Source organism: Talpa occidentalis, unplaced genomic scaffold (assembly GCF_014898055.3).
Source record: "Talpa occidentalis isolate TD23 unplaced genomic scaffold, MPIMG_talOcc4v2.1 talOcc4.14, whole genome shotgun sequence".
Classification (NCBI taxonomy): domain Eukaryota; kingdom Metazoa; phylum Chordata; class Mammalia; order Eulipotyphla; family Talpidae; genus Talpa; species Talpa occidentalis.
Window position 1 is genome coordinate 70,785,298 of NW_023601433.1, and position 25,748 is coordinate 70,811,045.

At 41.2% G+C, this 25,748-nt stretch overlaps 2 protein-coding genes across 2 annotated transcripts in view; one reads left to right on the top strand and one right to left on the bottom strand.

Annotated features, from left to right (window-relative positions):
- The window catches only part of APBB1IP (amyloid beta precursor protein binding family B member 1 interacting protein), a 66,423-nt gene extending 48,728 nt beyond the window's left edge, over window positions 1–17,695 (top strand). The window contains 7 exon segments of the mRNA XM_037510733.2: window positions 868–1,011; window positions 2,769–2,879; window positions 8,485–8,583; window positions 9,728–9,842; window positions 13,838–13,941; window positions 16,747–16,936; window positions 16,939–17,695. Coding sequence (XP_037366630.2) covers window positions 868–1,011; window positions 2,769–2,879; window positions 8,485–8,583; window positions 9,728–9,842; window positions 13,838–13,941; window positions 16,747–16,936; window positions 16,939–17,240 — 1,065 coding nt within the window. The 3' untranslated portion in view covers window positions 17,241–17,695.
- A 1,689-nt stretch (window positions 17,696–19,384) lies between these two features.
- Window positions 19,385–25,748, bottom strand: part of LOC119244186 (protein adenylyltransferase SelO-like) — a 31,792-nt gene continuing 25,428 nt past the window's right edge. Inside the window, exons 16-19 of the mRNA XM_054695180.1 lie at window positions 25,515–25,594; window positions 24,403–24,446; window positions 22,748–22,827; window positions 19,385–19,868 (exon numbers count right to left, since the gene is read on the bottom strand). Coding sequence (XP_054551155.1) covers window positions 19,746–19,868; window positions 22,748–22,827; window positions 24,403–24,446; window positions 25,515–25,594 — 327 coding nt within the window. The 3' untranslated portion in view covers window positions 19,385–19,745. The remainder of the gene's footprint in view (window positions 19,869–22,747; window positions 22,828–24,402; window positions 24,447–25,514; window positions 25,595–25,748) is intronic.

Sequence of the window (25,748 nt, forward strand, 5' to 3'; positions counted from 1 at the left end):
TGACAAGACAATCAATAATAGCTATTAAATGTGAGGGAAACTGGAGGCGTTGGGAAGGAGTGGAATGTGAACATAAATGTATCCCAGCTCCACTCCATGCAAGTGTACGTGAAAGATGCCAAGCTAAAAGCTATTCTACACTTACAACTCTGAATGAAATGAAGCTGAAAGTTGTAAGAAAGCAAAAAATGTGTCTGAGAATTTGAATTGAAAGGTGAAAAATATGTCATTTTAGTGCATTGTATTTTAAAAGAAATTTATTAAGAATTATATAACCCTATGCAAATTCTGACATTTGAAAATATACACCTAGAAAATATACTTTGGCACTGTCTTTTTTGATACTATATATTAATAATTGCCTTCTGCATTTTTGATAAGAAAACCATCCCAAGAATAAATTAATATACATATTTTATGTATATAATTATTTATTATAATTTTTGTAGGTACTAACTATGATACTTTTTTTTTTCACTTGCAAGAAAAGTGATCATTTTTCTATTTACCAGCAGCTTTTATTTAACATTTACTACAGAAATACTCACAACTTCTCTATGAAGTTAAGGCTATTATTACTCCATTTTTTCAAATAAAAGAAGTGAGATTTAGGGGCTTGCCTATGGCCACAAAGCTATGTGGTCAGAAACCTTGAAGTCTCACTCAGGAAGGAACCAGGCTCAGCTGTCTCCACTTGCTTCTTTCTCTTTTGGTAAATAGCACACAACATAAACTAAGCAGTCAATTTGAATTATAGATAAAAATGAATTTTAACTTAAAGGCTAACTTGCCACAGTTTATTTAAGTGTGAAGAAAATGTATGTTTTATTTTTCACGTGTTTTATGTAATTGGAATCTCAATTTTAGGAATGTTTCTGTGGGACATCCGTCATTGTACCGGAACTTGAAGGAGCTCTTTATCTGAAAGAAGATGGAAAGAAATCTTGGAAAAGGCGTTATTTTCTTCTCAGGGCTTCTGGAATTTATTATGTGCCCAAAGGAAAGACTAAGGTCAGCAACAAACAAACAAACAAAAAATGAACACCTTAGCAAAAAAGCATTGCTTCAAAGAAACTAATGAAACCCTCAGGCAGCAGGAGTGGATGGGCATTTTCATGCATAGAAGATCGGAATGTAAGCTTTCCAGGCAAATCAGGGGCAATTTAGCAACTGCTATGCAAATATAAACAGGAATGCCCCTTCAGATGTCAGTTCCACATTTGGCAATCTATCCCACAAAAATATTTGCTCAGCTATGCAGTATTTTTCTAGCAGAAAGATATTGAGATAATCTCTAGTCATCTATGTAGAATAGTTAAATAATTACACCTCCACAGGGGAACGCTATAGCCATAAAATGATGTCTTAGATCCATGGATATGTGATGACCTAGAAAAAGCCCTGGATGCAATGTTAAGAAAAGAAGAAGTTCGTGGAATAGTATTTAGAGTAAAATGTCATTAAATTTTTTTACTTGTATATGTATATATGTGGGCATGTAGGTCTGTCCACACATAGGTACATAAATGTTTACCCAAAAATATTTGCAAGAATATTACCTAATATTTCTTCTGGAAAAATAGAGCAGAAGTAGAAAAGAGGATAATGAAGGAAGATTGCCATTTGATTATGTGTGTACATACATTGTTTTTTAAAATTAAAGGAGTAGGCAGTAATTTTGTAATTAAAACTTTGAAAATCCAGAAGAAAATATCTTACAAGGAAAAAAGATGAATGTACAGAAATACTCGAGCACTGAAGTGTGGCAGTTCTGCCCTTTACTATGTATTCAGTAACTAGGTAAAAAATTTTAAGAATATGAGGGAGAAAAAAAGAGTAATGGGACAAATTTGTAATTGAAGTGTAAACAAATACGTAGATTAGAGGTTGCAATCCTCGGGTGCATATTATACACGGAGGAGAGGCTTCTGTTGCCATAGCAACACCTCCTGCTCTAAAGAGCATCAAAGGATCCTTTTTTCTCAGGAAGAAATGCATGAAGTGTGTAATAATTTACTGAGCATCAAATTTACCTCTCATTATTCATCCTGAGGGGATTTCTTTTCTACATGCTCAATCGTGAAATCCATCACTGACTTAGAACGGCAAGAGCCAGACTTAGAGTGGCAAGAGCCAAAATGAAATTTCTGACTCGGTGCTCAGTCACCTTTTCTCTCCTGCATCAGCACCCGTGACACAGCCAACCAGACCCTGCAGTGGAGGACGATAAACCTTCGCTCCATTTCTGGGTCTGTGACTTGCTGTTTTGCCTTGGGTGTACTTTTTTATCTCTTAAAGTGCAGACTAGGCTTTTAGAAATCTGTGCATGGAAGATACTTAAATAAGTTACTTGAAATTTAATAATATTCTACTAAACTGTAATCCTTGCTTGTGCCATCGAGAACAATCTTAGAAAAATATTGTTTTTTTAAAGATTTATTTATTTATGCATGTAAGAACTGGGGTACAGGCCAGAGGTGCAGGGGGTGAGAGGATTCACCAGAGATAGAGGGGGACACAGAACAGGTGCATTGACTGAAATATACTGCTGAGGGGAGCAGTGGGAGAGACAGGAGAGGTCTGCTGCACCATGTGGGTAGCTCCCTGGCTGCCTGGGGATCAAATTCGTGTTGCAGAGGGGATTGAACTTGTGTTGCAGAGGCTGCAGATAGCTTCACAGTGCTGTGCTTAACCCCTTGCACCACCAAGGAGGCCTGTAGAAAAATATTAATCACAAACTCTGTTAAGGTTATTTTCTTCCTTTTCAGACTTCTCGAGATCTGGCATGTTTTATACAGTTTGAAAATGTCAACATTTACTATGCGATTCAGTGCAAAATGAAATATAAAGCACCCACTGACTTCTGCTTTGTTTTAAAGGTATGGCCTAGTGAAAAATCCTTAATTTAGATTTGTAAGCAATCTGAGCTAACACTCCCTTTTAAGGTTAAAAAAATGTTAAATATTAATAGTTAGCCATAAATATAACAAAATTTTTTATTCTTAAACCAAAATTGGAAAAGGGAAAACATTTTTACCAATTTGGATCATTTCCCCGCAATGCCCAATATCTGAGTCTAATACTGTAAAGTGCGTCTTGCTGCACTTCTTCATCCTTTCTGAAAATGAGAGCTCTATGTTTTGAACAAATGTGATTTATAATTTTATTGATAATATTGAGGGAGATTCTTGGTTCTTTTTAGAAATTAGAAACTTGACAAGATTTCCTAGAAAAATACAGAATAGAAAAAAAAAATTTTTCCTAAAAATATTACTGGGTCTTGAATCTTTTTAAGGTGTATTTTATGTTGAGGCAACACGTATTACCAGGTGTTTGGTAAGATTACATTAGGCATTGTATTTTGGAAGGTTGGTCAAGAGTAACTTTTATCTGCTAAATTTGACATCTGACTCCCAGAAATGGGCTCAAGGAATTTATGTGTCTGGGCTGTTCAAACCATGTCATTGCCTTAGACACCATGACCCCCCACAAGAACACCTCACCTTTCCAGTCTTGCAAGATGGTGGGTGAAAAAGCTGAGAAGATGGCTACTATGGAGTAGAAACCTGAAACCAAGAAAGCTGGAGCTGGTGGCAAGGTTAAAAAGACCAAAGCCATAATTCCGCTCCTAGGGATGTACCCAAAGGACACAAAAACATTGATTCTAAAGAGCACCTGTACCCTATGTTTATTGCAGCACTGTTTACAATAGGTAAAACCTGGAAACAACCCAAATGCCCAAAAATAGATGACTGAATCAAGAAGATGTGGTTACCCCCCACCCCCAGGAGAAACCTCCCTCCAGGTGTCTAGAAATGTATGGCCACTGCTCTTGGTGGGCACAAGCACAGCGCCGGGGGCACGGCTGTAGCATCTCCTGAGAACAAGTTTCAAACCCTGTAGGTTTGCGCCATTTACACAGATGGAGGCCAGTACTGAATGTCTGTAACAAGCACATTCTGTGTCAAGGGCCACATCATAGAAGAGATCATGGACCCTCTGCCATTTCAGAGTTGCCCACACAGGGTGCTATTGTCACACACCAGGGACTCCAGGAGGTAGGTCTCTCCCTTGGACCCCAACACTCCAGGCAGCCTGGACACTCCCCTGTGTTGCTTCCGCTGTCTTTAAAAACACAACCGTTCAAAGGAAATGAATTTTCTTCATTAAAAACAAAAGGTGCCTGAGAAATGTTAAAATCACTGCTCCCCCCCACAAAAGTAACTGAGAAATAACATACATACACAACTGTTACTGAGTGTTCTAAATCAGAATCTCCAGTCAGATCAGGGTTATTATTCTTATAACCACACACACATGTTGAGAGTCTTGCTGTATTTCTACAGAGCTCTGGGTTTCGTTAGGTCTGTGGTCAGTTTTGGTTTGTGTTTTAACAATTGAGTTCAATTTATTATATTTAATAATTTTGACTTGTGGGTGACCTCTCCTGCATGTTCGTGATTTCTTATTATTGCAACTATCAGATAACAATGAGCTAAAATGACTGTCATCCCTGAAGAATCTCTGTTTTTTATAAGCACAACGTTTTTGCTCAGAATATTAACATGTATCCTAACTCTAAACAACCAGCACTGGGGCTTAGCTGGTGATGAGACACGCTTTGGAGTGAGCAAACAGGACGAATGTTGTCAGAGGGAGCAAGGAACCAAACCCCAGGGCGAGGGTCTACAGCCAAGTCAGGCAGACCTCACACCAAGAGCTTCCCAGAATGGGGATTTAGACCTACAAACTCCTCCTTCCGCAATCTTCTCCAGATGAATAATACCATCACCCAGCGGAGCTGCCAGAACTAATTGCCACAAACTGGATGACTTAAAACAACAGAAATATATTTGCTTGCAGTTCAAGAGGCCGGAAGTCCAAAATCAAGATGTCGGCGGGATTGTTTCCTTCAGAGGCTCCGAGGGAAAATCTGTCCCATGCCTCTCACCAAACTTCTGGCACTTTCTGGCAATCCTTGGTGTTTCCATTCTTGTAACAGCAGATCACCAGGCTCCACCTCCATCACCACCTGGCTGTCTTCCTTCTGAATATCCGTCTCTTATGTTTTTTTCTCTCCTTGTAAGGAAACAATTCTGTTGGGTTAGATCCCACGATAATTCATTATGATCTCATCTGAAATTGATTACACCTGCAGAGCTCTTATTTCCAAATACAGCCACATTCACAGGTATCGAGGTTAAGACTTCAGCTTATCTTTTGAGGGGGCACCATTAAACCCATAATTCTCACTCAGTCATCCTTGAACTCTCTCCTCTTTCCTTTTCTCCTCCAGCTCTTCTGGTTTTCCACCAGCAACATCTCTCCTCCAGCCCTCTCTCCTTTCTCACTCGAGGTTCACCATCCACTGCCTGCCTCTCGCTGCCCACATTCCTCTGTCCCATGGCTCCACCAACCAGGGACAGTGTCAGTTGCTTGTTCCATAAAAGGCCCTTTATGCTGGTTCCTCTCCAGCTCATTTTCTGCCTCTTCTTTCATGGCTTGCAGGCCTAAACCACATGGAACTTGTAGATGTGACAAAATCCTATCACTTCTTCCCCAAAAGCCTTTCTCAGTCTTCATTTTCAAAAGTTTACTATCAAATGTTGCATGGAACAGTAACCACATTATTTGCATACATACATCTCCCTGGCACATCCCCAGCACAACCCCCATTAATGGTGTGAGCCTCTGGTAACTCATCTTTCTATATCTGGCCATTATATGTTTAATGTACAGGTCTTTGTTCTAGTTATGGTTCTGACACTCCCCTTAGCCTTAGAAAAATGTTTCCTCATTTGTATGTTTAGAGGATCTTTTTTTTTCCTATCACTGTTTTCTCTCTTTCTCTCTTTCTCTTTCTTTCTTTCTCAAACCCTTGTGTCAAGGGCTGACTTTCAATAGATCGTAGCGAGGGAGCTGCTCTATTATGTACAAAACCCCAACCCAAAAGCAGGTCATCTACAAATGGTTTAGCGCCAGGCGCCCTAGAGGACCTTTAAAGCCCTCTAGCAGTTCCACAGTCTGGTCTTTGTGCACTATGCTGCATGCCCTAAGAGAGCTTCACTCTTTTTATGGTTAGGAGAAACCCAACCAATTGCAGAAGAGCCTGCCCAGTGGTGCTGAGCCAGCATTTTCCCTTAAAACTCTTTGCATATATTTTCAACTGAAGATTCATTTAGGCATTAAGCCCCTGGGTGAGGTTCCAAGAAGTGTAAACAAAGCAAGCACAGTGGCCTGCTGCATGAGGTCCTGGGAGCCTGCATCATCAAGGGGGCAGCACAGAGCTAAGCCCCAACTCTGCCCTGGTGACCGCTGGGCAAGCTCTTTTACAACCATATAAAGAGAACTTTCAGATCATCTGATGCCTAATTATTCTCCTGCACACATTCCTAATACATGTGGCATAAGGAGATTGGTGAAACTAGCCCCACGAATGAACGGAGATCTGTTCACCTACCTCGTCGTTACAGGAGGAGCCATTGTTAGTACTTGCATTAAAGAGTCCTTGTTTCTGCTTTATGCTCAGAAGCCATTATATTTATTGGAAGAGTCACATTTTACTCTATTTGGATGAATACCGTACTTGAGAAATGGTTTGTTGTGCTATTTAAGTGGAAACCTTAATACAGAAGTTGCTTTGTACCTTTCATCACAAGCACGACATGAGTTGGAGTCTGCTTCTGGGAACTTGGCTCTCACACTGCATGAATCAAAAGACAAACAGCCAAAAAAAGTTTAATATACCAAGCTCTAAGCAATAATGGCAACCTTTTTAATGTCTCTGAAAAAGGGAGATAAACAAGAGGGGCTCTCCAGCCCCTCTTACATAACAGACAAGAACCCCGCTTTAAGTTAGGGTGCTGTGCTTCTGGGATTGAAAGACAAGGATTTGGGATTGGTTTTGCGAATTTTGGCGTTGAAGGAAATGCTGCAGGCATTTGTGGAATGACACGTTCCATCCAGGGACCAGATCTTCTGCTACTTTTCATTAATATGAATTTCTAATTAATTAATGTAACAATCCTTTTTTGAGGTTGGGTCACATTATCTGAGATGATAGACAATTCCAATTTTAAGGGCCTTCGAGAGGATTAATTTGTGGTAACAATTGCAAAAATAAAAGCTAACATTCAGGACTAATGTAGCAGTACCAGGGAAAAGTGCTGCCGCCGTTCAAAAGTGTTTGCCGCCATCTGCTGGCTGGGAGTGGAAAACTACAGCCCATGTCCCGGAGCCCCCCTGAGCCGTCTGTGGTTCTGGAAGAGAGAACCCAAGGTGCTAAATAAATTCTAGAAACTGACCTTTCTTCCAATGATGCTGATGCAAATTCTGAGGACCAAAGGACCTAAGTGAAGGGAAAAGTCTAATGAAAGATAAAAGTATAAAGGCAGATTGTGCTCAATTAGCTCAAAAAGCCAAAAGGAAGAATTCTTCGTAATTTCTACATTTTCTGCAGTGTCTTTACCACACACACACACAAACACACACACACACAATGATTATGGTTGGCAATCATTCTTCTGTATAATAAGGTTCATGAGAAATTATAAAGACCCATGAAAATTCACATGGCACACATTTTAGAGCCTAGACGTGGCTCCCTGCCCTTCACCTTATGGCTGTAAGACTTCCAACTGAACAGGAAATCTTATTTCCTTCAACAATTCTTTCCACCTCTGGACTGGAATCCCTACCATGCTCCAGACCATGTGCTAATAAGCTTCAGGGTGTTTAACAGTGAAAGACAGACTCGGTTCCCACCCTCAAGGTACTCACAATCTAACAGAAACAGAGACATAAAACAGAAATTGCAAAAGCAGTGAGGATTAAGGAAGAGGACTTGGGGGTAACTGTGTGTGTGTGTGTGTGTGTGTGTGTGTGTGTCTCTGCTTTGTACCTGCCCATATCACTCATACCTTTGACTCCCAGAAGGCGTGGATTGCCCCAGAAAGCCTGCCAAACTGCTACCTCTTTAGAATAAACAAACATTTATTTTCTCTTGAACATTCATCTAGAGGCCAAAATGACCCATTTAAGTAGAAGGTGACAGTCCAGAAAGAGTGAAACCCTGAATCCCTGGTAGCAGAAATAACCCTATGACTGGAAGTTCCCAAAAGCAGGAATTCTGTGACATAGGAATTACATCCAATCAGTATGTTCCCTTATCTGATAAATAATTCTAAACTTTTGTAGTGATAGAGACATGGTAGATATGAAGGCTTTTAAAAGTTAGAAAAGCTGAAACAAAAATTTATTCACGATAATATAAGTGCTTATGATATCACCTCACAGATACCTTAGATCCTTTCAAAAGTTGCCCATTTTTAAAAGGTACCCTTCTTCCTAATCCTAAAATTTTGACCAGTAATTTTTGTCACCACCTCATGAGATCACATATAATGTTAGCATTTCAAAAAAATTTTTGAAAGGTGCTAATAAAGGAAGAGCTTACAAATGGTCTTTGAAATGGCTTTTTTCTAGCATCCCCAAATTCAGAAGGAGTCCCAGTATATCAAGTATCTCTGCTGTGATGACGCAAGAACTCTAAACCAGTGGATTGCAGGAATTAGGATTGCCAAGGTGAGAGGGCATTTAGACTCGCTCTATCTTGAATTTGCCAGACAGCTTCTTGATGTGGGACCGATCTTTGTACTACTGTGAAACAGCCGACCCATTCTAAATGGGTCAATTCTGCAGATAGTATCTCATTTATCTGCCCATTGGGTTTCATTAGTGAGAATGGTAGAAACGTGGATCTCTCCAATGGCATGAGAATCGAGGGTTTACATCCACATAAGACTTTGCTGACATTCACCCCTGGAGAGTATTGCAAGTGTGGTGTGTAATTAAACACAGATGTAATCTCTGGTAGAGTTACATAAAGACATACAATCAGAATTAAGTGACAGAAGCCCTCCTCCAATATCGAGGTAAAAGTATTTACTAACTGCTAATCTGGAAATTTATTAAAAAAAAATAATTTGTGACTTTTTTTTAAAGATTTATTTATTTATGCATACAAGAACTAGGGCACATGGGCCTCCCCTGGTGGCGCAGGTGGTTGAGCGCGGCACTGTGAAGATGTCCACAGCCTCTGCAGCGGCGTTTCGATGCCGGCCAGCAGGCGAGGGTCCCACATGGAGCGGCAGACCTCTCCTGTCTCGCCCGCTGCTCCCCTCAGCAGTGTCTTCAGTCCATCTGCCTGTTCTGCTCCCTGCTCTGCCTCTGGTGAATCCTGTCACCCTCCCGCGCATCTGGCCTATACCCCTGTTCTTGTGTAAAATAAATAAATAAGTCTTTAAAAAAAAAGAACTAGGTGTACAGGCCAGAGGTGTGGGGGATGAGAGGACTCACCAGAGACAGAGTGGGGAGCAGAACAGGCAGATTGACTGAAATACACTACTGAGGAGAGCTGCGGGCGAGTCAGGAGAGGTCTGCCTTGCCATGTGGGTTGCTCCTCGGCCGGCCAGGGATCGAATTCGTGCTGTAGTGGCTGCAGATAGCTTCATAAGTTGTGTCTTAACTCCTTGCACCACCAGGGAGGTCCAATTTGTGACATTTTTATTGAAATACTTAGACTTAAAAAATACTAAAAAATACCATGTAAGCTGCTAAGCAATTTGAATAGCCGAGGAGTACTTTTTTCCCCTCAATATGAATATTGCACTTGAATACAGAATTTGGAATAAATGAATTCCTTTCTTCTTTTGTGTTCCCTCCCAAGTATGGAAAGACCCTCTATGACAACTACCAGCGGGCAGTGGCGAAGGCCGGACTCTCTGCGCGCTGGACAAACCTGGGCACCGGCAACGCAGCTCCACCAGCTCCATCTCCTGCAGGTACAGAGCAGAAATGCTGACACCTGCTCAGGCTCATCCAACACATTTTTATTAAAAGAGAATTTGTACCCAGTACATTTCCCTTCTGATAGGCAGGCCCAAGACACCCCCCTGCACTCACTGCCTATATCGATTTCTTTATAAGTGACAGTTAGCCAAACTCTGACCACTTTTTCATGTTATGCTTGTGGATAAATGATGATCGCCAGTGCAGGCTGAGCTACTAGGAAGTTGTGTGTCATCAGAGTACAAGTTACATTTGTCCAAGACTCCAGCAGTCCCCCGCAGGCTGCCGACATGGAAGAAAAGACCATTCCCTGCTATTTTTGCCTCAGTAATATTAGGGCAGGAGCCTGGTACCCAACCCTGGATAGCACATTTAAAGATAAGGCAGCAGCTGCTTGTTTGTGTTTTTTTTTTTTTATAGAGGCATGTTTTTATTTATTTATGTGTTTGTTTGTTTGTTGTTTTTGTTTATACAAGCACTGGGTACAGTCAGAAGCACGGGAGGGGCACGGGAGGGTGAGAGAATTCACCAGAGCCAGAGCGGGGAGCAGAGCAGGCAGAAGGACCAAAGTACACTGCTGAGGGGAGCAGCGGGTGGCAGGAGAGGTCTGCGCGCCATGTGGGACCCTCCTCTGGTGGCCGGGGAGCAGCCGGGGTTCGAACCGGCGCCACAGAGGCCGCGGGCAGCTTCGCAACCCAGCGCTCAACCGCTGCGCCACCGGGGAGGACCTTGTTTGTGTTTTTAAGTGGGAGGACAGGACATTGAGGGATGGAGGGGGCACTTCGAGGTGGTTCACATACACTACTTCAGGTTCTTTTCTTTTTAAGAAGTGGGATACAGGCCAGAGTTGCAGGGGGCGAGAAGATTCACCAGAGACAGAGCGGGGAGCAGAGCAGGCAGATGTACCAAAATACTGCTGAGGGGAGCTGCGGGCGAGATAGGAGAGGTCTGCTGCGCCATGTGGGTTTCTTCCCGGCTGGCCAGGATCAAACCCACGCTACAAAGGTCACAGATAGCCTCACAGCACTGCGCTCAACACCCTGCGCCACCAGGGAGGCCCCACTTCAGGTTCTTACAACAACACTGCAGAGTCTAGATTATTAGCCCCACTCCACAGTGAGGAAGCTGAAGCTGGGAGAAGCTCCATGACCGAGCTGTAATAACAGACACAGTCTTGATGATAAGTAATGACTGAAGGAACTGGTACCACTTATGGCAGAAAAATTCTGGTCCTTGTTTCCCAGAGTTAATTGTTGGTCTTCTTAACAGCTTTCTGCTGCAAAGGTAAAACCAGCTTGAAAGTGTGTCAGTTGCATTAGGTAGATTTGACACAACACTCCATAGTAATTTACATCGGCTACATCCAGTCTGGTTGCTCTAGGAATGGTAAGAGTCCTGGAAATGTTTACGTCGAGTTGTTTTCTGGCACAATTTTTAATTCTTTCATGTTTCCTGTAGGTTGGTTTTTGCTTCTGTTCTCCAATAGGTGCAAAAGCCTCCAAAGGACAAAGACCATTTCTGCTAATTCCATGTTGTATTCTCAGCATTCTCAGCCTGGTCTACAATAAATGTCTGTGCCATTAGGGCCTCCCTGTTGGCACAAGGGATTAAGACGCAGCCTATGAAGCTGTCCACAGCCGCTGCGGCATGAGTTCAATCCCGGCCAGGGAGCTACCCGCATGGTGCAGCAGACCTCTCCTGGCTTGCCCGTTGCTCCCCTCAGCAGTGTATTTCAGTCAGTCTGCCTGTTCTGTTCCCCATTCTGTCTCTGGTGAATCCTCTCGCACCCCACATCTCTGGCCTGTACCCCAATTCTTATGTATATAAATGAGTAAATCTTTAAAAACAGTATCTGTGGCATTAATAAATTAAAGGCTGCTGAGAATGATTAGAAGTGGGTCTTCACTGACCCTAGGTGCCATCTTAATTCTGCTAGTCTTAAGCTTGGTAATGAAACACCACCTGAAGGTCTTGGACTCTCGAGTTTCCCCTTCTCAAGGTGGAGTCACTCTGGCATGAAACATCCCTGAGACTATGTGGGTATCCCTCCCAGGGGCACTGACCTCCTTTCTAGTAAAAACTCCTGGGCTCTGCCTGCAGATATTGCAGCTTCAAGTCTCACTCGTTGAGGGCGACCATGTAAGCTGCTAAGCAATTTGATGCAGCAGAACTCTAGGATCCCTCTCTTTTCCAGATAGCCCGGATAGAAGAAAACAAATTTTTTCTTCTCAGTGTTTTTCTCTGAAATTGAGGTCACTTGCTTTAGGAACTAGTTCTGTTTCTTACCAAGTCTTCTGATTAACTGTTCTAGTTATTTTTCTTAAGCACCATCCTACATTTCAGCAAGCCACTGCTCTTTCGTTATGAGCTGACCTGTTTTAGAACAATCAGGACATCTTGAAGCTATGAGAGGCCTTCCAGAATTAAGCAACTAGTATGTTGCACCATCACCTACATAGGTGTCATCACTTGGCTCTGGACATAGCTGTCGGGAGTGTTTGGATCTGTGGTCAGCAACTAGGAAGAGCCATTTCCAGTCAGCCTCTAGCAGAGCTCTCTCTGGCGTTCAGGTGGATCCACTCACACCAGTCAGTGAAGACTCCAGCTGGCCCCAGTTGCTGACACAGCTTCTAAAACTTGGGATTTCCAGAGTGATAGGACTGCCTTTGTTATGTGACTAATGGTGGGTCCCAGATAGCTTTAGCACAGGACTGGCCACTTGGTATATGATTAGACACTTGCAATTTTCAGCTGCCAGCCTCCAGGGAGGAGGCTGGGTTTGTTGGTCACATGATCAGTGATTTAATCAATGTGCATAGGTAATGAAACCCCAATAATAACTCTAGACACCAAGACTCAGAGCAACTCTCTAGTTGGTGAACAAATGGGGGTGGCCCCAACTCCACAAGGAAAAGACATGGCGCTCCACCCCAGGACCCTCCCAGACCGTGCCCTGTACTGGAGAAACGTCGTCCATAAGTGCATCATTCTCTCGAGAATTTCTCTGAGGAGTCAGAGAGATGCAGACACAGCTTCTTCGGAGTCTCTCAAAACCATGAAACCTCAATTAGTCTCATTTTTATGGGGAAAGGGCAACTTTAAAAGCAAGAATATAAGATAAATGTCTATCAGGCCTCTCTTGGGAAAAGAATCTAATTCCAGAATAGGTCAAGGCTTGCAAATTTGCCCAGTCCCCTCTGGCTCTTATTTCTGTGTCCAAAATACATGTTGTTGAGAATAATGTTCCCACATTGTTTCTGTACACAGCCGAGTGTGAAACTGCATACATGCATTACAGAAAAACGTCAACAGGAATTATTATTATTATTTTTTAAATAAATTTTATTTTTATATTCCCCATACAATTGCAACCCCCTTATTTTGACCCCAATCCCTCCCCTCCCCGCCCCCCCCCCCCCATAGAGCGTCGCTGGTTCATAGTTTTTTGTTGATTTTGATTTTCACTTTCTTATAGTTACTCATTTTCCTGGCCCCTTATTTAAGTTTTCTAGATTCCTGCTATGAGTGAGACCATCCGGTATTTTTCTTTTTCTTTCTGGCTTATTTCGCTGAGCATGATCCCTTCCAGCGCCATCCATGTTGCTGCAAATTGCATGGGTTTATCTTTTTTGAATGCTGAGTAATATTAACAGGAATTATTTTTAAAGGTTTATTTTTTATTATTATTATTTTTTATTATTTTCAAGGTTTATTTTTCCAGTCGCCAAAAATTTTCTAAATGCAGAACTGCTAGTTAATCTAGATCTTCTGTAGCCTTTAGAAAGCATTCATTCTCCTGAATCTTTGCTGAATCTTACGGAGTACTGCCTTAGAATATGAATTTTTCATAAGGTCTGGGTTCCATGCTACACCTGTGTATCCCTTTCTTCTGTTTTGGACAGATAAACTGTTTTATATTTTCAAATCAACTTTCAGGAATGTTAAAGATGCCTAGTTCACTCTTTATATCTCTTTTCCTTCTTCTCAGGGCTTAAAACTGGCACCACCCAGGCCAATGGTCAGATTCCCCAGGCCATGAGTTCTGTGAATGCTGTCCTGCAGGAGACCCAGAAACAAGTGGAAACAACCAAGGTGAGGCCAGAGAGTGCCAGCATCACTCTGTCAACCTGTCACCTGTCAGCTCATATTCCAAACCACCAGCAGTGTTCTAATAATTGTTCTTTTCAAAAGAGAATATGCAATTCTAACAATTAAGAAGTCACTCTAGTTTCATCTAATGAATTTCACTGACTTGTTTTATATTTTTTGTCTTAAAAATGACATTGGCTAGCCTTGAAAGGTGAAGCAATTATTATCAAACCGTTTGAGAAAAGAAGAGGAATCTCTGTTTAAATTTTCTTTCTGGTAGTCAGAGTATGACAGTTAAGCCACACATTTGAGCATAGGGCTGGGAACCTCTTTAAGCCCCTCTCTGCCACTAAGGGCATAGTACAGAGCAAAATCATTTGAGAACTGGTAAGTAGTGTTCATTTAGTGACATGTTCTACGACTAAAGTGATTTTCTTGGTGTAATCAAATGATTTTAGCATTTTCTGAAAGTGACATGAGTTTTAAGCCCTTGGGATTTTTACTTATTTTTGCTGAATAAATTAAAGCAACTAGCTTGTCAGAAGTCCTATATTCAATGCAACCAGATTAGAAGGGTGCCCTGTAAAATGTGCATTTTATATGTATCTGCTTCTACATATATGCATCAGGATGGAGAGAAGCACATACATTTAAAAATAATAGCCAAGTTGAAGATTCTTTTAAATTGACCTATAAACTGTAGCCAAAAATTATAATTTATATACTAGTCCAATTAGCAACATCTAAGCTGACTATATACAATAAGTTCCATTGAATATTTCCTGTGTGATTCAAAAGAACCTTCAACAATTGGGAACATCAGTAATCTTTCATGTCATTGTTTCCATTTAAATCTTGTATTAAACATTTTATAATTTTTGGAAACCACTGTAGATCTTTAAAAGTTGCGCTTCTCTAATATTTCTATTACCTTCGGAAGTCTGTTATTCTCTCAAGTCTGACAATTTCATCGTGCAATATACTTTCTGCTATTATTATTGTTGTTGTCATGACTTCTCTTTTTTTGTGTGATTTCTATGCCAAGTGGAAAGAAACATTTTTAAATACTGAAAACAATAAAAGGATCCCAGAATAGAAATCACTTAACTGTGTATGAACACCAATTCTCAAACTGCCAATTCAGAAAATTGGCAGTTTAAAAAAAAAAAAAAGCACCAGTGAACTGTTAAGCAAATAAACTAAATAAAATAAAACTCAATCATGAAGCTTTATTAGAAAAAAATAAGACTTCTAAATTTAGAAGGGAAAAGGTTATGAAGCAAAGAAAGAAATGACATGAAAGCCTGATAAAATGCAAATTGCAACGATAATTATCACTAAAAGAGGAGAACTCAAGTCAGCTGCCTGAAATTCCTGGGGAAGTTGCATCAGATAAATATAATTCCTTATTATCTGTTCCACTGTTGGCATAGGAAGGGCTGAGCCTCTCTCAGCTTTTGGCCAGGTTTGGCATTCTGGTGTCAACCTAGAGCACACGTCACGATTTTACTTTTCAAACCCACTCACATATTTATCTCATATTTATCATTTGATCATGAGGCCAAAATTAGTAGGGATCACGATGCTCACCTTATACCAGAACAGCCAACTGACTTTTGCACAAGTAAGCAAAGACCAATCTAAGACTACCGCCAGGTGGGCAGATTCCTGGTCCACCCACCACCTCCCTTGAAGCTGTTACACCAAAGAGAGCCAAGCTGAACCCACAGCGCTGGTTTTCAGCATGAGAGCCAAAACACACAGAAGCAGAAGCAGGCGGAACAGCTCTGTGCCAGGAAAGATGTCTGTGCCCACGTTCTCACAAGGTTACCTTAGGCAGGAGAAAGCTAGTTCCATTTTCTTTTACCTTCTATTTCCTTTGTGTAAATCAACCAATTTGGTTTAAGCCAGCGATTTGGAGAAAGGGTCGGGCATCTCTCTGCCACTGAGGAAATGGCACAGAGCAAAATAATTTGACAGACGCCAGCTTGTGATAGCTGCGCTCAACCAGACCAAGAACAGTGTCATGACTGCAAATGCTGAGGATCTCGGTGGCCTGTCTTGGGAACCAAGGTGGAGTTAGGGAGCCATTTTCTTCCAGTCTCTTAGGCTGAGTGACCATAAAGATGGCGGCAATCCCACAACTAGCCAAACTGTTTACCGGTAAAGCTCTCTTAAAGACATCAGTAATGGGCCTCCCTGGTGGTGCAAGGGGTTCAGCACCGCACTATGAAGCAATCTGCAGCCTCTGCACCACGAGTTCGAGCCCCGACTGGCAGGGAGCTACCCACATGGCAAGGCAGACCTCTCCTGCTTCTCCTGCACCTCCAAGCAGCAGTATACTTTGGTCAAGCTGCCTATTCTGTTCCCTGCTCTGTCTCTGGTGAATCCTCTCACCCCCACAACTATGGCCTGTACCCCAGCTCTTGTATGCATAAATAAATCTTAAAAAAAAAAAAAAAAGACATCAGTAACTCCAGAATAAAGTGGTTCCAAATACTATAATCTAAATATAATAATCCCCTTCCTGAATAGGGCATTGTCTTGCATTTACAGAAGACTCGGGAGATTAGCATCCCCCACCTCTCTCCCCACCCCCTTGTTAGCTGCCATTTGGAGTCATTCTCTATCCCAGAGCGAAAATGAGCTTGGGAACGACCTTGGAGTCTCAGGGATGCGGGGTCGAGCCCCACGCCCCTCCCCTGGGGCAGATCCTGCCTGAATCGGCAGCATCTCACAAGCCAGGGTAAGTGTCATCTCCTTGCAGGCTGTGAGGTTAAGAATGACGCTGTTGTTGCTTTATTCAAGGACAAGAAGCCCGCCCTTGGAAACGACAGCCCAGGCGCGCAGGGCGCCCGCCACCCTCCCAAGTCCAGCCTGCCACCACCTCCTCCCGTGCGCCGGTCTTCAGACGTGGGGGGCGGCCCGGGGACCCCCGCCCAGCCCCGGGGCGCCGGTGGCTTCCCTCCCCCGCCCGACGACGTCCTGCCACCACCCCCGCCCCGCCCCCGCTGGAGGAGGACGAGCTCCCCCCACCGCCCCCCTATTTTAACGATGAGCCCCCGGACTTCGTGCCCCCGCCACCGCCGACTTGTGCCGGGGATGTGGGGTCTGCATTACCACCTCCTCCGCCGCCCCCGCCTGCCCTGGACCCCACGTCCTCAAAAACGCCCCCCATTGTGGCCAAAAGGCCTCCTGTTCCGCCAAAGAGGCAAGAGAACCCGGGGCCCCCCGGCGGGGAGCAGGATTTCATGTCAGATCTCATGAAAGCTTTGCAGAAGAAGAGAGGCAACATGCCCTAGCTGGGTGACAGCGGCCCTTGTGTGTTAGGTGTCATTTGTAACCTCAAGCAATGCTGCTGTTTCGGTGGCATCATCTTCATTTTAGGCAGAATAATATTGGGGTTCGGACAAGACGCAGTGTAAGTCTCACAATGGGGGTGCACATTCATCATCTCACCAAGCAGGATTTCGAATGCCTGCCTGTATGTACATCTTTGCTGTGGATTCATCTCTTTCCAAGTCAACCACATGACGTCTTGTGTTCCTTTATATTAAGATGCTGCGGCAGCAAATAAACGTTTTTAAAAGATTTTCTGTAGATAATATTTCTGAAAATATCAGTGTCTGAATCTAGAGCAACAGCAACACTATCCTGACATACTTGAGTTTTTAAAAAGCCCGTGCCTTCTAAAGTTTTCTTGATTTTACACATTTTCCACCATTCCCTCCATGACCTTCAGAAGCTTTCAGAAAAATTGAAAGGAAAAAAAGCAGGAGAGGCAGAGTGTGTTCAATTTTTTTCAAGGCTCATTGCTTGATTGACTGGAGTGGTGGACATGCACTATTTTTTCTTTGATTTTTTAGTAGTTGAATAATATAATATTTGGGGAAAATGTTAGTTTTTGGATTCCCTATTATTACATGGCAGTAAGTACCTTATAAATTAAAACTTAGAGTCAGAAAAGACAACCATGTCTACACGACTGTAAAGGGTATGATGTACTATCCGTGTAACTTAAGCACATTACTCCACTCTCCCCTAGTCTAATATCCAGTCTGCTTGATCTATCAGTTACTAAGAAGGATGTGTTAAAGTTTCCTTCTATGAAAAGTACATTTGTCAGTATCTTTTGTTCTAGCAAATTGTGCTTTTCTGACACTTTACGAAGTGTAACAAAATGTACTTATATTGAACTATATATATCACTATATAATAGTTTTTACATTTTATCTTATATTCATACATCTACACCATTTTTTTCCAGTTATTTACCAAACAAATCCTTCTATTAAATTTCAAACTTTCTGTGTCATTTTGGTCTAGGTATGCCACTTGTAAACAACACAGTAGATTTTTCTTTTTGTATCTAGTCCAGTAATCACTGTATTTAAATTGACAAATGTATTCTTTTTTTATTTACTGATTATATATTTGTATTTGTTTTTAACATCCTATTTTAAACTTTCTATTAGTTTGTGAGGAAACTGGTATTGTGATACAAAAATTGTTAGGAATGTTAATTGATAAAACCTTTTGGGGGTTCAATTTGGCAGTACGTAAATATTTTCAATGAATTTAACTTTGACCAAATTAATTCTATTTGTGGGACCTTACAAACAAAAATAGATGAAAAGGAAACTATTTATAAAGGGGAAAAAACTCTTGAAATCCAAATGGGTACAAATATGTAAATGATTTCACAAAATATGGCATTTTTATATTATGGAATATTTTTAGGCTGTTAAAGAAAATAGAATCTGCACATATTGATATTTAGAATTAATAAATATAACTAAAGGTTAATTATAAAGCAATATAAGTTTACCATTACTCACATAAACATCTACATTTATATATGTATATTTGTATGTAAGCATATGTATGTATACAAAAAATATGAAAAGATACAAGACTAGAGAATATAGAGAATATTTCCCTTGGGCTACAGAATGAATGTTAAGTGTGTGAAGGAAGACTTCCAAATTTATTCAATATATTTCCTTAAGATTTTTAAATGTGGGGGCCTCCCTGGTGGCGCAAGGGTTTAAGCACTGCACTATGAAGCAATCCACAGCCTCTGCAGTATGAGTTCGATCCCCGGCCAGGGAGCAACCCACATGGTGCAGCAGACCTCTCCTGTCTTGCCTGCTGCTCCCCTCAGCAGTGTATTTCAGTCAGTCTGCCTGTTCTGTTCCCCACTCTGTCTCTGGTGAATCCTCTCACCGACCACACCTCTGGCCTGTAGCCCAGTTCTTGTATGCATAAATAAATAAATCTTAAAAAAAAAAATTTTTTTAAATGTGCATGTAATGCTTTATATATTTTAACAATTGTAAAAATTAATGAAAGGTCACCTTAAAATTGTGTGACACTAGGACTTTAGTTTTAATAATATACCTTTTTTGTTTTTATATCATTTAATTTTAAGGAAGAAGGCATACAACTCAAAAATTTTTAATTATCATTTAACAAGCTTTGTAAAGCATTTCAAATATACCCAAGGCTTTTGGCATCCACAATGGGGTCCCCAAGTGCCATTTCACTGAAAGGCACTCAGAGAAATAACTAACTCCAGTTCTGAGGCAAGAAATACACAGGATGAACTGGAAACATCTTACACCAAAAAATAAGGACATCATCAAAAACTTTTAGGATCATGTCAAAAAGAAACCAAATTTGGGAAACTTGTACATCATAACAATAATAACTCCAGTGGTATAAGATGTTCTTAAATTCAAGTGTTCACAATGATGAGTTGTTCTATGTTGAGTTCAATATCAGAAGCATTCCTTATTTTCTGCAAGTTAAGATGAGCAGCTAACTTTAAGATCTTTAGCCCAAGAAGGAGTAGGTGAGGAGTACCCTGCTTTCTCAGCTGCAGGATGCTTCTGGAAAGGATGCCGAAGAACTTGCTGGAGAAGATGGATCTGGAAAACAATTGAAGTCGATAAATACAGATTTCCTGTCTCAGGATCCTTATTAATTTTCCAAGTTGATAAAACAGGATAAAATTTAAATTTGTTTGAGAATGTTTAAACATCCATATCCTGATGATTTTAAGGTTGCTTCACAACATTAAGAAAAGAGTTATTATTTCCTAAGATGGGTACCAAAAAAATAAATAAATGAAAGGATGTCAATGATTTACAGTCTTTCCAAATCAAAACCATGGATTCCAACTCACATTCTTTCTCATCCAAAATTCTGCTCCATGGTAATAAATGGAGCCATCTGAGAACACACCTCTTTTTCAATAATCATTTTAGGGTCAAAATGTATAAATTTAGCACTGGCAAAACTCTCCTGCCCACCTGTGACTACGCAGGATACCTCTCTTTTTCTTTCTCCTTTTCCTAATAAATTTGTCCTTTTAAAATACAAAAAAAAAGTATAGTTTCTGTGGTTTTGTCACTTCCTTGGATATTACTAAAGAAAAGTCTAGATCTGAAAAAGGAAATGTGAACATTTAATGAGGAGAACCAAGAGATCAAATAGAGCATCTTACCAGATCACCTACAGTTGAAGTAGGCAGCCGGCCTCGCCACTACATGGTGCTCTCACAGCCATGTTCTTCACTGGCATTTGTCATGCATGTTCTTCACTGCCGTCAGCTGCTCACCTACCTAAGCTCAGCTACGAGTTTAAAACCTCCCCGAATTGGTTTTCAATACTTCAATACATTACCTTGCACAGAGTGCATTTTCAAGAATGTTTTTTGTTTGTTTGTTTGTTTGTTTTTTATGTAGAAGAACTGGGGCATAGGCCAGAGGTGCAGGGGTGAGAGGATTCACCAGAGACAGAGTTGGGAACAGAACAGGCGGATTGACTGAAATACACAGCTGAGGGGAACAGCAGGTGAGTCAGAGAGGTCTGCTGCACCATGTGGGTCAGCTTCCTGGCCGAGGATCCAACTCAGCGATGACAGTACTAGGACTTAACCCGTAGGCCCCCAAAAAGGCCCCTCAAGAATGTTTGATACAAGAAAGTAAAACAAGTTGTGTGTGTAAAGGATTACAAAATCTCTTTGTTTTCTAGCATGAGATGTAACCCTTAGTTAACTTTCTAGGTCTGCTCCCCTGGTAACCTGATAAAGTGGCAAGTGTATCAGCATACAACATTGCTTTTAACTGACAAGCAGCATCTGGACTGGGAGAATTGTAAATACCTGATAGAATACTCTGGGCTTTCTTTACCGTGGTGACTCTTGATATGAAGTGGGTCTCTTGAGGGGACAGTGGAAACTAAGCCTCCAGAATTGTTATAAGAGATACTGGTTTCTGTGGGAATGAAGCTTTTAAGCTGGGGCTGCTCCTGCTTCTGCCCAGTGTGGATCTTACCTCTCTCCACCTGAGCTTCCTGGCTGCCCTTCCTGCTGGCGTGGGCTGCAGATTCCTGCCAGAGGAACCTGAGGGCGCCCTGTCCGCAAGCTGCTTTTAACTCCATCTCGGAGCTGAGTGAGACCAGGAGTCACCTGTGTCAGTCTTGTGAACTCCATAGTTTGCTTTAACTTAAGACAACTCCCCATCCCTGGCGGGAATGCGTCACTACTCAAATATAATTTTGAGGAAGGGAAGAAAACAGAATGGAACAAAACATAGGGAAAGAAGGAGCAACAGACCAACCAGACAACTTATTCAAATGTTGTTTCCCAGCTAAGATCCAGGCTAATCACTTACTCTCTAAAATGAAAACCTAGGTTTGTCAGATCAATTAAACTACCAATATAAAAAGTTAATGCAAGTTCCAAATGAGAAATAGTGAAAATACTCTCTCTCATGCCACCTCAGGTTAACTGGGAGTGACCCCAAAGCACGCTGCGAGGAGAAGGATTCTGAGTCTGTGGCCAATGTTCAAAATTGGGCCACGATCATTGACACCCGCTCCAGTGACAGCAGAGGGATGGCGGCTCGAGTGCCAAGGCATCCTTAAGGTACATCACGTGCAATGCATTTTTAAATAACTGATTATGAGTTGCTGGGGATCTGAAAAAAGATATATGACTTCAATCACTTTGATAAATGTATCCCTAGATAACACATGTTTTTGGATGCTTTACACTATTTTTAAGTCTCCTCTGCAGCATTTATTTTGCTTAATGCCCCATGTGAGATCCACCCATGCTGATACATGTCCACCTACTTCTTTCATCCTCACTGCTGTCAAGATTAAGTTAGGTGACCCCAGGTTGCTAGTGCCATAGACACCACAAAAGGTAATTTCACCTAGAGAGCTGTACCCTAGAATCAGGCTTCACTGCATTTCAGAGACTGAAATCCAAAATTCCAGAAGAGCAAAATCAGATGCCCAGAATTTCAAATAATATTAGAAATGATATAAAATATTAAAAAATTTAAATACATTAAAAAATATCTTAGAGGGCCTTCCCAGTGGCACAGCGGGTTGAGCGCCATGCTGTGAAGCTGTCTGTCGATTCCCGGCTGGCCAGGGAGAAACCCACATTGCGTGGCAGACCTGTCCTGCCTCACCCGCTGCTCCCCTCAGCAGTGTCTTTGGTCTGTCTGCCTGTTCTGCTCCCTGCTCTGTCTCTGGTGAATTCTCTCACCCTCCTGCACTTCTAAATGTACCCCAGTTCTTGTAGATATAAATAAATCTTTAAATATATATATATATATATATCTTAGAAAATATGAGAAAATGATTTGCTGATAAGCCAAAAAAAAAAAAAAAATGAGATACCAGTCAGAGAGAATTCTGAGAAGCTGGTGCTGGCATATTGCACATGTCTGCAAACAAAGTAAGCGTTTAAAATGAATAAAAATAAACCCAGGAAAGTCAGCCATCTTACCTCTGAAAAGTCATTTCTTTCTGCTTTTTGCACTGCAGATTCTGCTATCCAGTTCTTCAGCACATATCTAGGATTAACAGCTTAGGCCAAGGTGAAGAGCAAATCAAAGAACAATAAATTATAAACAACACAGGCCAGTTGAAATTACCACAGAAATTAAATAATCTTAAAGAACTTTGTTGGGAGACTCATTTGAAAATGAGCATCATCAGTCCATTCTGATTATTCATAAATAATGTACAGTATTTACAATTTGATGAGTACAGAAAAATCTTTTTAAGCAATATTGTGTCACCTTGATATGGGAACTAGAGGTCAACCAAGGTCCCGCTACCATTACTTAAAGAATACAGAGTATTTTGAGTTGAGAATAGTGAGGGTCCTGGAGGACATGAAGGTTTTTCTCCTTACCCGAGTCCTTTGCCCTTTGCTAATTAAAGAAGCAATCACTGTTCCTCCTTCTATGACACAGAAGAATCAGTTTTTGGGGGGGTGGGAGGTTTTCATCCAAGTTTATCAATGAATATGTCCTCTTTGAGAATCTCATCTTTATTTGCAGAATAAGAATGAGGTTACCCCCTCCTGGTCTGTCTTGTGAAGTCACCCCCACACCTTGATACCCCGGGTAGCTAAACACAGGATAATTATCCCCTATTTCTCACTTATGCTTTAGAATTTACAGCCATGTAAATTCTCCATACTTATGTTTTTAAATTGATTGTTTTTCCTTTACTGACCCAGATGATGCTGTTTTGATTACTCATCCAGTAAAGACTCTAGAAGAATGGGTGATTTTCCCTGCACCCCAACAAGAGCTATCATTCTCTAGGTTAAAAGTCCCCTGATGAAATGAGAAAATCTCATATATGACACTTCTACTCAACTCAAATATACTCATCTAGACTTATTCTATTTAAAAACAAAAAATTAATGATAGAAAAATCAGTTCCCTTAAGTAATTTATTCTTATTTTCAAAAATGTTGCTTTCAAATGATAATACTTAATAATGATGTTAGGGGGAAATGATGTCCTGAGATAATCCCATACAGGCTTTGTGGACCCCACCCCCACTCCAGACTAAAGCCATCAAGACTCTGGGAAAGACAAATCCCATCACCACCAAGGGAGGGTGGCTGGGACCTGAGGGTGGAGTTGGGCAGCCAGGTTGGATATAAAAACCAAACACGTGGGCCTTGGGCTCTCTCTCTGGCTCGCGATCGCTCGCCTCCTGGCTTCACCACTCCTGGCTGGCGGCGAACTCTGAGAGCGCCATTTTGGGATTCCTGATCGGCGGATCGGGTAGGACTCATTTAAAACTTTGTCTCCCACTTTTCTCCCAGAGCTGTACATTTCCTCATTTCCCCTTCCCTTGTAAATAAACCTTTTATTAACCTTTCATGTGTGCCTGCAGTAGAGCATTGATAAGTCCTTTTAAGCACGCGAGTGAGGACCCACAGTCAGGCACCCTGTTTTGTATCGGGGTTGCTCTACAACAGTTTGGCGCCCAGCGTGGTTTCCACGTTACACCCGCGGTTGAGCAGCCCAAAGTAACATTCCTTGCGTTGGTCACCATAAGCGCACTAGTTCTGCAGGACTAGCAGTATAATATTTGTCTCTAGTCCTCAACAATGAGAAAATCAAAATAACAACTTACTTGCCATCCTTTTCCTTCTTTCAGAATCTGAATCATTCCTGTTACTAAAAATGAGTAAAACAAAGGACAAAATGAACCACTGTTTCCCCAACTTATCTTTTCTAAGATTCAGTTAGATTCTAACAATATGTAAAATTGCACCCTGTTTTATTTGTTTAAAAAAATTAAACTATACCTTTCCTCATCATAAATGTAAAATTTCTAAAAATAATTTAACTTTTTCTGGATTACACAGCATCATCTTTATAAAGAGCCTTCAGTAGCCATTAAATTGTGATGCGCCATTTGCTCCTGTGAGCCTGTGGTTTATCTCTGTCTCTCCTTCAGCTGCCACTACCTACAACGACTTTCCTCTTTCATGTTTGTTACTTCTGATTCATTGTGAGTTATGAAACAAAGCAATTCTCACAACTCTGTAAGATACGAAAATTAATACACATTGAGCTGAGTGGCTTTCCTCCAGAGTTTCAGGTCTCAAGTTTGTTGGGGTGTCTTCTAGCCTGGCAAATAATCAAACAGGCATCAGAAAGATTGATAAGAGGAAAAGTGAAAAAGAAGTTTAATAATCACAAGAATACTTCCTGCAGACATGGGAGAAACCCAGCATGACTAAGTAACTAGCCCATGTGGCTTCAGAAGCCATTTTTTTATGCTTAGTAAAACAAGGGAGGTTAGGGAAGAGGAAGCTCAATTAGAAGTTTACCAAGGAAGGCACAGTGGACAAAAGGAATGTAGATTTAGTTCTTCAACTGAAGAGATAAGGAAATTAGGTTTTCCAGGGAAGGGTCCTTACATAGAGAAGTTTTCATATAAATACCCTTTTCAAAAGCAAACTCCACCCAGTCTTCAGAGCCCTTGTCATAAAATCAAACTGCCAAAATTATACATTTTGATGTGGTGGGAGCTGTACTATCACCAGCTGAGGTGAGCAGATGCACGTTCTCTGCATGGTGCAATGTCATTATATGTGCCTCGGTTAGTACAAAATACCCTGGAGTGAAAAAAACCTGCTTCAAAATGAAACAAGAATCTAAGGAGCAGGCATTGCTAATGTCACAAGACATAATGACAAAGCATTAGACACTTGTAGGGAAACAATTAGATGACCTTACCTCTTCAGTCTCAAAATGTACTGGGACACCCAAGTAGGAAAGAGTTCATGTTTTGAAATCATCTTCAGTGCCCAGAATTGCTAAATGAAAACACAATAATAAACTGCTTGTTATATTAATATTTCTTTGGTTTATTTGAACTTCACCTTATTTTAAACTCTTCTTTAATAACAAAATAATATCCAAATTTTAAGTATATCATTAAGTATATCATTTAAGTATATCAATATCAAT